The following is a 12,573-nucleotide window of genomic DNA, read 5'->3' on the forward strand; positions in this document are numbered from 1 at the left end:
TCCGAAAACCGGCACGTATTGCCAGGCGCAGGGTCTGCAGAGCCCCGGGCTCTGTCCTTTCCTGGGGTGAGGGGTCTGCGGGACAGGGCGGGGCAGACCTGACGACCTCGAGCAGGCGTGGCTGTGGGTTCCCTTTTCCTGGGGGGCCGAGCGTGGGCGAGGGTCTGGGGAGGGGGGTGGAGCATGGGCGAGGGTCTGGGGGGCACGCTAGCCACACAGATGCGGGCGTGTGCCTGCTGGGGATGCAGCGCAGCGTTGCGGGAAGTGGTGCCTGGTGCTCCGACAGAACCAGCCCTCTCCTCCTCCTCCTCCCACCGGACTCGGCACAAATCACCGTTTTTTGTTTCAGGGCATTTGCACGTGAAAGGCAAAGAAGAAAAAATGTCCAAATCGCTGAAAAACTACATCACTGTTAAGGTAACCCTGCACCGCTGGCCTGTCTGGAAGGGCGACCCCAGGTCTCTGACCCCCGTGCTCCAGGCCCTTGTCCCGTGGCCCCGACAGGCTTCTCCTACCTCCCAGCTTAATGTGCGGTCTGGGGGTGGAGGCGGCCCTACTCTGACACCCGGTGCTCTCTCGGGGCGGAGCCCTCTGCGTCCCCCTGCCCTCTCCGGGCGGCCTCCCCATGGATGCTGCCTAGCTCCTCCTGCGTGCTGGGACTCACGCCACCTTCTTGCCTGAGCCCCTTCCCGCACTCAACCCTGAGTCACACCTACCCCTTTTCGTGTCCCACCACCAGCCTGCCGGCCTGTGGCTTTGGGGCTTCTGCCTGCCGGCTTTGAAAGCCACCTGTTGAGAAAAGCATCACCGCGCCGTGGGGATGAGGGGCGGGAGGGGGCGTCCACACGAGTGGAAAGCAAGTGAGCCAACGGGAGCGCTCCAAACACTTCAGTCTTCGTCTTTGGGACCGTGAAGCCAAACACGGTTGTAATGGCAAATACTGAAGTGACAAGGACAGTTACCAGACCTTTGTCCCCTGAGTACCTGGCCCGGAGAGCTGTGTCCACCAGAGTTACGTTACATACAGCCGGCCCCGTATCTGCGGTCTCACTCACCGGTGTCCAGAGGCAGTGACAGCCTCACGCGCCACTGCCCTCCCAGGGGACGCTTATTTTCTCACAAGAGGGGTGAGAACAGGACCAGAAGTTATGTCAACAGAGACAGAGGCCACAGGCACTTACATCACAGTATGTTGCCACAGCCGTCCTGTAGTTGATCTCGTGCTGTGCCTCAGTTACAAGGAAACGTCGTCACAGGCGTGTTTGTATAGGGAAGACCAGTAAACACGGGGCTCGGTGCTATCACGTGTCCAGGCGTCCACGGGGCCTCAGAACGCACCCCCCTGTGGACGGGGCGGGCTGGAAGCCAGAGCAGGGGTGCTCCTCATAAAAGCGTCTTTATCGACTCCTCTTTAGCAGGAGTGTTCATTCTTAGACACGTTTTCCTGCAGAAAAGTTACACACTTACACGCTCACCACACAGGTTCAAGAGTTAATCACTTTTCCTGCACCTAAGGGAGTGGTGGGCGTGTGTGCACGTGTGTGCACGTATGCATGGTGTATGTGTGTCTCATCACCACTGTCGTTGAACCGTTCAACACCGCAGACGTCACGACCCTTCCCCATCCCGCCCGCACTCCCGAGGACAAGAGTGACATGTCAGCAGTGGCTTCTCAATACCAGTTCCCCAGTCTGCGTTCTGACTTTTCCACGTGTCCCAGTGTCCCTTAGAGCCTGGTGTTTTTAAAACCAAGACCCGGTGAAGCTTCGCGTGCTGCGTTTGCGGGCCGTGTCTTTCCAGGCTTCTCAGGGGAAATGCTCCGTGGTGGGAAGGCACGGCACCGAGTTCCCGTCGTAACCGGTCTGCGGGTACAGCGCGGTCGTGCTGACTGCCCTCGCTCTCGGGCTGGACAGCTCTGCCGCTTCATCATGCGCAACCGACACCCTCCCCATTGAGCATCTCCCTGCCCGGCCCGGCCCCGGCATTCCGCATCCGCTTTCTGTTCCCACGATGGGGGTGTTCCGTGGACCTCGCGCCAGCGCAGACAGCGTACATCCCGTTGTGGCTGTTTCACTGGGCACCGCGTTCACACGTCACCGTAGCGGGTGACCGGGGCTCCTCCCTCCTTACACGCAATTATATCCTCCTGTTGTTTGGTTGGCTGGGTTGTTTGGGCTTCTGATAGACAACAGCCTCTCCCTGTGGTGTTGACCTTTTTGAAAGGATGAGGCCAGTTTTGGTGAATGGCCCACGTTTTGCATGTCTGTGGTGTCCTGTATCATATGTCCTTTGCATATCTGTTGTTTCCTGTCTTTCCTCGTAACTGGAAGCGAGGCCTCAGGCCTGATTCGGTTCAGGTTCAATCTTTCTGGTGGGAAGCTTCCTCCGTGGTGCTGTGGGCTTCACGCAGCATCCCTCTGGGGCCACAGCGTCAGGCTGTCCTGCTGGTGACGCTGGGCTTGACTGCTCGGGTAACGGATGGCCACCAGTGGAGATTTTTTTCTTTATTTTTTTAGTATTTTTTAAATTTTTTAAAAAATGTTTTTGTTTATTTTTGAGACCGAGAGAGACAGAGCATGAGCAGGGGAGGGGCAGAGAGAGAGGGAGACACAGAATCCGAAGCAGGCTCCGGGCTTCGAGCTGTCAGCACAGAGCCTGACACGGGGCTCGAACTCACAGACTGTGAGATCATGACCTGAGCTGAAGTCGGATGCTTCACCGACTGAGCCACCCAGGTGCCCTTTTTCTTTCTTTTTTAAAGTTTATTTATTTTGAGAGAAAGAGAACAGGGGAGGGGCAGAGAGAGAGGGTGACACAGAATCAGAAGCAGGCTCCAGGCTCCGAGCTGTCAGCACAGAGCCTGACACGGGGCTCAAACTCACAGACTGTGAGATCATGACCTGAGCCGAAGTCGGACGCTTCACTGACTAAGCCCCCCAGGCGCCCCTCTTACAGAGAGGTTCTTATTTGTCTTTCGTGAACATGGAGAACCGGCGAGGTGGTCTGCATGGGGCGTCCTCTTCCCGGACCACCCCCAGTCTGTGTTTTTCTCATGCTCTGGTGGCTTCACCCCATCGTGCGTGTCCCTGGTCCCTGCAAAGCACGCTATCTTGTGCTGTTGCCCCCGTCACACTCTCTGGCTGGCAGTCCTTTTCAGAGACGGGGGCTTGTCTGTTCTTTTTTTGGTACCACTAGGAGTTAAGCTTTTATTTTCACTCTGTGTATTATCAATTCAGTCTTCATTCTTTTTGTGCTGAAATTATTCCAGCTCTGGCCTGGGCAGGGGGGAGGGGCGGGGAGGAGGCTCCTTCTTCAGGGGGGAAATGCCCTGCGCATCCTGGCTTTTGGCCCCATTTCCCATTGCATCCTGCCTCAGTGCTGCCACTCCCCCCAAGGAGCTCGCTGCCTTTGCAGGAAGATGGAATCTCGAACCAAGATCTGGATGCTCGGTGTGTCTACCGCAAGAGTGACATTGTTTCCAGGCCTCTTCAGGGGACAGAGCTGGTGGAGATGAACCCATGTGCATGTAGTTGGTCCCTGGAGTTCATTGTGAACTATCCAGTCCAATACTATAGGACTTTCTGGTTTTAGCTCTTTTCCCTCTTTATGAAAAATCTTGTTTCCTTCCTTACAACAGCACATCAACTTCATGCTTTCTCTTAAAATTGACATATTTAAAATGTTAATACCAATAGTTGTATTAATGATAAAACCACTGAGTGAAGTTAAAGTTTCCTTGCAATTCTTGTTTTTAAGAACAGCTTTATTGAGATGTAATTCACACATCAGAGGGTTCACATTTTTTTTTTCATTTTATTTATTTTAGAGAAAGAGAGCACACACGGGGGAAGAAGGACAGAGAGGTAGAGAGAACATCCCAAGCAGGCTCTGCAATATCAGCACAGAGCGCAACACGGGGCTTGAACTCACCAACCATGAGATCATGCCTTGAGCTGAAACCAAGTCAGACACTCAACTGACTGAGCCACCCCAGGATTCACCCTTTAAATTGTATTATTTGGTGGTTCTCAGTGTCTTCAGTGGCTGCACCAGTCTGTGTTCCCACCAACGGTGCACGAGGGTTCCTATTTCTTCTCCACGTCCTCACCAACACCTATCGTTTCTTGTGTTGTTGATTTTAGCCACTCTGACAGGTGTGAGGTGGTATCTCATAGTGGTTTTGATTTGCATTTCCCCGATGATGAGCGATGAGCATCTTTTCAGGTGTCGGCCATCTGGATGTCTTCTCTGGAGAAGTGTCTACTCATGACTTTTGCCCATTTTTGAATCAGGTTGTCTTTTGCTCTTCATAGATTTTGGATACGCACCTCTTTATCAGATACACAGTTTGCAAATGTTTTCTCCCATTCCGTGGGCTGCCTTTCCGTTTTGTTGATGGTTTCCCTTGCTTGGTAGTTGGATGCGGTTGCCTTTTCTTTCTGTTATTACCAGGAATTAGTCCCCAGAGACTGAATGCTGCAGAAAAGACTACAGATTTCTACTCAAAGTACTATACTCTACAGGTGCCACCCCCCTAAGGGGGTAAAAATTCTGAATGGGAGGAAAACCCCTTTAAAATAAAATCGTAGGGGCACCTGGGTGGCTCAGTTGGTGGAGTGTCTGACTCTTGATTTTGGCTCAGGTCATGATCCCAGGGCTGGGGGATTGAGCCCTGCTCAGCATGGAGCCCGTTTAAGACTCTCTTCCTCTGCTCCCTCCCCCTGCTCATGTTCTCTCTTTCTAATATAAATAAATAGTAAAGTAAAATAAAAATAAAATCCTACCATCCTAACATCTTAAAACCCTTTTTGGAGTGAAATAGAGAACATAGCTACCCAGAAATATACGAAAATGGAAAGGAGGCTGTCTTTGTTTAGAGACGTCAGAGAGCTTCATCAGACATAAAATGGCTGTATTACCACAGAGTCTTTAAATGTTTTCACTAAATGCACAAATACAAGCATAAAGTCAGCAGGGAAGGAAAGGTACCCAGTTCACAGAAAACACAGACGTGTGCAGAACAGGTGCGTTCTGAGTGCGGCCGTATCGGGACCCAGGAGATGCACCGCTTTGCTCTGCTGCAGACCACTCCCCACGACTCCCACCGCACACACCCGACATCTGGCAACATCTTGGGAGGAGAACACAAGCAGCAGTAGCAACAACAAGGAACTGAAGTGAAGGCGGGGGGTGGGCGGCGCAGGTCCCCTGACGCCAGCTAGCAAGGAAGCAGCTCACACCCGGCTGTAAAGCCGTGGAGCCTGTGCTTTTGGGAAGGAATTCTCAAGAAATGGCCCCAAGCTGAGGGGACCCCGCGCAGGAAGCCCGCCCCCCCGGCCCCCGCTCTGCAGGCGCAGATCCAGACGGGCACTTGGGTCCACCAGGGCCGCACACGGGAGCTGTGACACCAGGGGCCTGTGCCTCAGCCGCCCCGCTCACACAGCCTCACAGACTGCAGTGGGGAAGGGACCCAGAAGTAAGACCTAAGTGGGGCGCAGCTTGGAGCCCGCAGCAGAGCGGGTATCTGGTGCCGTGTGGGGCACTTGTCAGCTCTCCGTGCCTCATGTCTTTGTCACCGTGGTGGGGCAGACGCTGTTGTGACGCAGTGCAGCTTAGCAGTTTGTGACGAAGTCGTGGGAGCCTTCCAGTAGGTTCTGCCATTGGCAGTGTAGCAAGTACTCAGCATATAAGGGGCTACATCCACCCCCCCACCCCCCCATCCCCGGCCACCACAAGGCTGCGTCAGCCCCGGGCGTCCTGTTCTTGCCATGCGGGCCCCAGGAGGCCAGCAGTCATGTTAACCCAGGGGACAGGCTCTGCCACTGCCTCTAGGGAGCTGCCCACCGGTCCTCATGCAGGGTCCCGGCCACCGCATCTCCCCCAGCTGTGACATGCGGGTCCCTATGGCCAAGGGGAGGCCGGAAGCCACCGCTAGATGTGGAGCGGGAGAAGGGCTGAGAGAGTCTCCTTTTGCTCATGCAGAGTCCACGATGCAGGGACATTTGACCCAAACTCCACATTGTCAGAGGGTCCTGTTGGAGCCGGCCTGTCCTCGGGGCCACTGCCGGTCATCGGTGTGGGCCCCCGTGGGCTGGGTATGAGTGTCCCAGGCAGGCCAAGCGGTGCCCAGTGGCCTGTCTTTGCATCCCTGCCCTGTGAGGTCGCCGAGTGCCTCTCACTGGCCACCACAGACAGGGTTTGGGGTTGTTTTAACAACTTCTACAACAGGTTCTTGGGTCATCTGGGTGGTTCGGTAAGTTAAGCATCTGACTTTGGCTCAGGTCATGATCTCACAGTTCATGAGTTCGAGCCTCACGTTGGGTTCTGTGCTGACAGCTGGGAGCCTGGAACCTGCTTCTGATTCTGTGTCTCCCTCTCTCTCTGCCCATCCCCTGCTCCTGCGCTCTCTCAAAAGTAAATGAACATTAAAAAAAAAAATTAAAAAGAATTTAAATGACAGGTTGTTAGTTTTCCTCAGTTTAACCAGGGGCAGAGTATCCTCTGAGAACACGAGCTGGGTGCCCGCCTCGCTGCATTGCGTCAGGGAACAGCCTGTGGGAGGGTGAGTTGGTCTCTGCCCTCGGTCTGACCCTGGTCCTGGCCTGTTTTGATGTCCCAGGCAGCTTCCGCTCCTGGGACCCCTGCCATCATGGGGCCTGGAGCTGTGCCCATCCTCTCGGGACCGTGTCGTGGCAAGGGGCTCCCAAGGTCAATATCGGTGTGGACCCCCTGCATCAGCGCAGAGCAGGGGGCCTTCCCCGCAGACGCAGTCTGAAGGGAAACGTGTGGGGAACGTGCAAATAGGGTGGAAACAAAACCAAGCTGTCCATAAAAACTCCGACGTCTTGGTAAGTGGGGTCGGCTCACACGGTCATAGCGCACGTTATAATTTCCGGGTTCTCCCTGATTTCTCTGCCAGGACTTCCTGAACACCTTCTCCCCCGACGTCTTCCGGCTCTTCTGCATGCGAAGCAGCTACAGGTCAGGTGAGGCCGCGGCTGGGGGCCAAACCCGGTGGCTTGAAGGACCCACACTCAGGCTGAGGAGGAAGCACAGCCTTGTCAGTGTGGCTGCCCTCGTGCCTGTGGGTTTGGGTTCTGAGTGCAAGCCCAGCGCTCGGCCAGAAGATTCTAGAAGCTTGTGTCTTGGAGGCCGTGGGTTCTCCATTCAGCCCCTGCTCTGCTCTGTGTGGGTCTGGATGGGGTCCCCCAGTGACCCCCTCCCAGGTGGAGAGTGCGTTCTCACTGTAAAACGCTGAGTTTGAGGGCCTGTCCTGAAACACAGGCCCCGTGTCCCCATCGCCGACTGATCCCCCAAGCAGTGGTTCGGGGCCCAGGATCTCCTGTCCACAGGAATGAACCCCTCGGCCAGGCGTACTGGGGGTGGTTCTCCGTGTCTTCCAAGGTGGGGAGGCCCGGGGTGGGGCGGACCCTCGCGGTCCCGGGGGCACAGTGGGGCAGCGGTATCCGCGTCTGCTGCTTCACTTCTGGCTGCGAAGTGCAGTGGCTCCCCAGGTGACCGCACGTGTCCCCTCCGCAGCCGTGGACTATAGTGACGGCACCATGCTGGAGGCCAAGCACCTCCTCCTGGCGGCAGCCGCGTTCATCGAGGACGCCCGGGCCTACATGAAGGGGCAGCTGGTGTGCGGCCCCGTCGGGGAAGGCCTGCTGTGGGAGAGGTAGGTGCCCCCCATCCGCCCCAGGGTCCTGGGTGCTCGATGTGGGGCTGCCGAGAGGGCAGAGGCTTCTGGGGGCTGATGCGGCAGGCGCCTCGGGCGAGTGGTGGTCCTGCTGGGGAGGGACGAGGACGCCCTCAGGGGGCGGCTGTGCAGGGGTGGGTGACACCTGTGCCCAGACGGGGCGCTCACTGGTGTGCTGGGGAGTGACGCACAGAGGTTCCAGGCGCCTCGCTCCGTGGTTTGGTAGGGCTGGCGGGTGCGAGGCCGAGTGGAGGGGGGTGGTCTCAGTGGCTGAGCTCAGACCTGATCGGGAGTCGACCTGCGGGTCTGCATGAGTGCGTGTCCCCCGCCCCCTGCTGTTGCACGCGGGTGTCTATGGTCACAGGGCAGCCGAGGTAAGTATTAAGCGGGGGACGTGGGGGGACCCCCGACCCTCCAGGTGGAAATCGCCTGGTTCTGCTGCTTCGTTAAGTGGTTAGATGTGTTCACAAGACCAGGGATTGACATCAGAGATGGAAAGGAGCTGGAAAGACCCTGGAAACTGGGGAAGTGCTTGTCTGGTTAGGAGGAAAAGCAGCAAAGCCTGGAGCACTGGGACAGGCGGGGGGGGGGGGGGGGGGTGGCGCCATCAGCAAGACTCGGCAGCCGTCTAGATGGCGGGTACAAGGGACAGGTGGACACTCTCTTTGCCTTGGGCACTCCTCACTACTGGGCCTGGTGGAGGGAGGGGGTAGAGGCCATTCGGCACTCTGGAGGCCGGGTTCTGCTTTGTGACAGAGAGCCCTGATTGTGGCCTGTTCCTCGCTTCCTGGTCACTCAGGCCAGGCTGGAGAGCAGCCACTGCCCCACCATCCAGGGCCACAGGCCCACCAGAGGGGCGAGTGTCCAGGGGCTTTGCCGCCCCATTTCAGGGCTGCTTACGATGCCGGAAAGGGTCCCGGGGCTCCACCTGCTTGGAAATCGGGGAGTTCGCAGGAAGTGGGGGGATGTCCAGTAATGGTGGACAACAGGGAGCCCGTCTTACAGACAAAGCTTCAGTGTGTGAGGCAGTAGGCGTGCAGGAGAGGGGAGGGTCAAGGGGCAGCTGCATGTCCTTGCCATGGCTGGGGGGGGCGGGGAGGAGGTGGACTGTCACGGAGACTGCACTGGCTGGCAGGGGTGTCACAGCAGAGGGACGGAGGTGGAGAGGCTGCAGCCAGGTGTGGGGAGCAGGACGCACTCAGAGCCTGGGGGAGATAGGGGCAGGCCCTAGGGGCCATTGGATCCCAGACGCTCTGGCCAGCTAGCTGCCCACAGACAGGTGTGGCTCACGGGGTAGGGGCAGGGCACAAGCTGCTGTGGCCTGCTGGGACTGCGTGACCCTGAGGTGGCCCGTCGGGACCTGAGGCTGCCCTCCCTCTGAGGGAGGCTGGGCTCTCACCGTGGGACCAGGTGCCCTGTCTGCAGGCTCCTGGGCAGGGGGGTTGACCTCGTGCTGTCCTTCCCTCCAAGACTGCCCAGGCCACTGCTGTGTAATGCGGGCCGAATGCGGCCTGGCCTCTCGGGAACGCTGCCTTTCCTACCACCGCGTTCTTAAACCCTTATGAACTGCCCACACGCACAGGGGTGTTCAAACCTGGGTTTTAGGGGCTTTCTCCCTCTGAATTCTGGGGTAACATGACGATTCTGGGCTAGTCTTACCCTGTTCTCAGGAGGGGCGTCTGCAGTGGGGAGGGCCCTGTGCTGGGCAGGGCGGGGGCGCTGAGGAGCACCCGTGTCTCTCCAAGGCTCCGCCACACCAGGGAGGCTGTGAAGGCTGCGCTGGCAGACGACTTTGACACACCTGCGGCGGTGGACGCGGTCATGGACCTCATCCACCGCGGGAACGGACAGCTGCAGGCACGCACTAAGGTAGCCCCAGCACACGGCCGTGGCGCTTTCCCTCGGCGGGAAGGCAGGGATGCCACCCTGCCGCCTCCTGGAGTGGCCCCCAGGCCTCCCCTGACTTCCGGGAGCTGCCCTGTCCTGCACGGGACCCGCCCTCCCAGAGCAGGGAGGTCGCACACACGGACAGGCAGCATCACGTGTTTGCTGATACAGGAAGTACCTCCTGATCCCCCCGTTTGCTCAGGGGAACTCGGGGGAACCCGAGTTTGATGGGATGTGAACTAGGACATTGGGGGAAGCTGTGTGTTGGGACCCCAACTGTGCCCACCCCACCCGGCCCATCTTTGGGCCTTGGCAGTAATCCCCTTGGTGAGGCTCTGTCCCCATAAGCTAGTGACCCCTCAAGGACCCACCTGCTGAGAGCATCACACCGGGGGTTAGGTTTCAACATCCAACTTTGGGGGACACAAGCATTCAGACCTACCAGATCCCTGTGTTACAGATGGGTAGACTGAGGTGCAGGGGTGACGTGGCTTCCCCGTCGTGCGGTGGGCTGGTGAGGGGCAGCTCTAGGACTGAGTCTAGAATGTCCTCCCGGCACGAGGACCTGAAGCTGGGACCGGCGGGGACCTTTCAGGTCTCTGTTCCACGTCACTTCTGTGCTTTGAAAGCGCCCCTTTTGGGTGATCTGCCCCAGGAGCCCAGTGGTCCCAGGAGTCCTGCCGTGTTCGGCTCCATCGTGTCCTACATTGAACACTTCTTCGAGACCGTCGGGATCTCTCTGGCGGACAGACAGGTACACCTTTCTCTTTTCAGGCCTCACTTGTAGGATTAGGACTATGTGCAGGAACCACTGACTTTTCCCCTTTTAAAATGTTCATTTCAGTGGATAATCGTGTTGAATTTATTTACGTGCTTAAAACACATTCTTTAAAAAGAAAAGAGGCTTAGAGCTAGTATCTTCCTTCTGGAAGCCGCCGGAAGCCCACGCGGAACCAGCAGCCCATTGGCTGCAGACTGCCTGCTGTCACTTCTGCACGCGTGCTCCTGTGTGGTGTTGACTTTGTAAGACTCAAAACGCAGGTAGTTGCACAGAGGACGTTTTTCCTGAGCCTTCTGAGAGTAAGCTGCCGGCCGAGCCCCTTGGTGTCTCCTGCCCCCCTCCCCTGCCTCCCCCCTGCCCCCCCCCAGCCTCCTCCTCAGGCAGCCTTCCGCACACACCCCCTCCAGGGCCCCACCTCCATGGCACCCTCCCCACGCTCTCCTGCCTGATGGCTTCAGGACTGCGAGACCAAGGGAAGGAGGGGAAAGGTCAGGGCTGCAGACAGGTGTGACCGTCACACGCGTGCTGGGATCTCTCTTCTCAGATTGTGCTGTTGAGTAGTAAGAAGGCTGCCCGGCCTGGCCCTCATCAGAAAGTGCTCCCTCACCTTCCCCACCTCGGCAGCTGATACCGGCTCCCACTTAGGGCTCACGTTTTTGTAGTCGGAAAATCGTCTTTTACTGCAGAAGCAGTAACTGAGGATAGTATAGGTTCCAGAAGCTTGATCCCACAGTTGTGAAATGTGTAATTCACACATGTGAACAGTTGCTAGGATCCCCTCCCATAAGGAAGAAGCTGTGTCGGGGGGAGACAACTTCTGGCAGCTTCAGATGCATGCGACCTGCTGAAATTTCTCCCCCGGGCGCGGGGAGTGTTGGCCAGTGTGGGAACCACATGTGAGGTTTATGCAGTTTTGAGTATCTGGTTAGAGGGAACAGATTCGGTTCCATTAGTCAGTATGGTGTGGACTTTCCGACTCTTGGTAATCACGTCTATGCACTTGCAGCTCCTGGCCCGGCCGCCTGGCCTCCCGGGGACCCCTCCCTCCCAAGGACGTGGGTGGCAACGGGGAGCTCTGCCTGGTGACCCAGGCGTGCAGGCCAGGAGTGTGGAGAGGGGCCAAGGGCCCAGCCCAGGGAGGACGTGCTGCGCCCCCCACCCCAGGCACGGCCGCTTCCCGGCCTCACTAACCACGCCGCTCCCCTGGGTATAGTTCGTTCCAGGCGACAGTAGCCAGGCCACTCTCCACAGCGTGGTGGAGGAGCTGGTCCGGTTCCGGCTCAAGGTCCGGCAGTTCGCGCTGGCCAGCGGAAAGGCCACCGGGGAGGCCCAGCGGCAGCAGCGGCTGGACAGGCAGCCCCTGCTGGAAGCGTGTGACGCTCTGCGCCAGGACCTCACCGCCCACGGTATCAGCATTAAGGTGAGCCACCGCAGCCGGGGGCACCGTCACCCCGAGGGCCTCTGTAAACCAGGTGGGGGCACGCAGATGCGGAGTGGTCCAAGCCAGAGCCCGCTGGGCTGATGGCGCTCGTGAGCAGAGGACCACCTCTCCCCCCGCCCCAGTGACACAAGGGACCCATGGGAATATGTACTGGGGAGGGGATGCTGCGGCTGGGGACGGATGCAGGAGCAGGCCCAGGTGGCCTAGGCCCGTGGAAGCAGTGGGGTGGCAGTGAGCCCTGCGTCGCCCCCTCACGCCATGAGCTGAGGGAGTCCGCTCAGCCAGAACCTTCTTCCTCTGCAGGACAGGAGCAGCACATCCACGTGGGAGCTGCTGGGTCAGGACCACAGACCAGGGAGCTGAGGGCTCCCGACACAGTTCTGTAAAAGCTTTAAAGTTTCCTATTGTAGCTGTTCAGTGAACATGGAAGTAAATCAGTGACACCGTATGCCTGAAATGTGCATTCTTCATGGTGCCGATGGACAGGGGCAGTTCTCAAACCTCCTTGGCAACACTGGTCCTTGACGCTGGCCCTGTGCCCCCGGGTGACACCATGGCAGGACCCCACGAACCCTGGAGCCCTGACATCAGGACGCAGGTCTCACAGGAGTCAGGACGGAGTGGCCTGCACCTTGAGCCCTGAGCAGTGCTGAACTAGGGGTGAGGACCCGTCCCTACATTCCCTTCTGGCTACACAAGTAACGTGTTAATCATAGGAAACCACATAACCACTCCCGCAGTCACTGCTGCATTCACTCTGACTGT

The 12,573-nt window shown here is 58.0% G+C and overlaps 1 protein-coding gene across 3 annotated transcripts in view; it reads left to right on the forward strand.

Annotated features, from left to right (window-relative positions):
• The window catches only part of CARS2 (cysteinyl-tRNA synthetase 2, mitochondrial), a 45,560-nt gene extending 33,330 nt beyond the window's left edge, over nucleotides 1-12,230 (forward strand). For 2 of the 3 annotated variants that reach the window (XM_086708417.1, XM_086708414.1), the window contains 7 exons: nucleotides 350-417; nucleotides 6,920-6,986; nucleotides 7,540-7,678; nucleotides 9,445-9,568; nucleotides 10,216-10,340; nucleotides 11,581-11,787; nucleotides 12,112-12,230. In XM_086708417.1, coding sequence (XP_086564543.1) covers nucleotides 350-417; nucleotides 6,920-6,986; nucleotides 7,540-7,678; nucleotides 9,445-9,568; nucleotides 10,216-10,340; nucleotides 11,581-11,787; nucleotides 12,112-12,229 — 848 coding nt within the window. In that variant the 3' untranslated portion in view covers nucleotide 12,230. The remainder of the gene's footprint in view (nucleotides 1-349; nucleotides 418-6,919; nucleotides 6,987-7,539; nucleotides 7,679-9,444; nucleotides 9,569-10,215; nucleotides 10,341-11,580; nucleotides 11,788-12,111) is intronic. The other variant, XM_086708419.1, reaches the window with a different exon arrangement.
• The last annotated feature ends 343 nt before the right edge of the window (nucleotides 12,231-12,573 follow it).

The sequence above is a fragment of the Puma concolor genome, chromosome A1 (assembly GCF_028749965.1).
Source record: "Puma concolor isolate L17-30 chromosome A1, mPumCon1.1.hap2, whole genome shotgun sequence".
Taxonomy (NCBI): domain Eukaryota; kingdom Metazoa; phylum Chordata; class Mammalia; order Carnivora; family Felidae; genus Puma; species Puma concolor.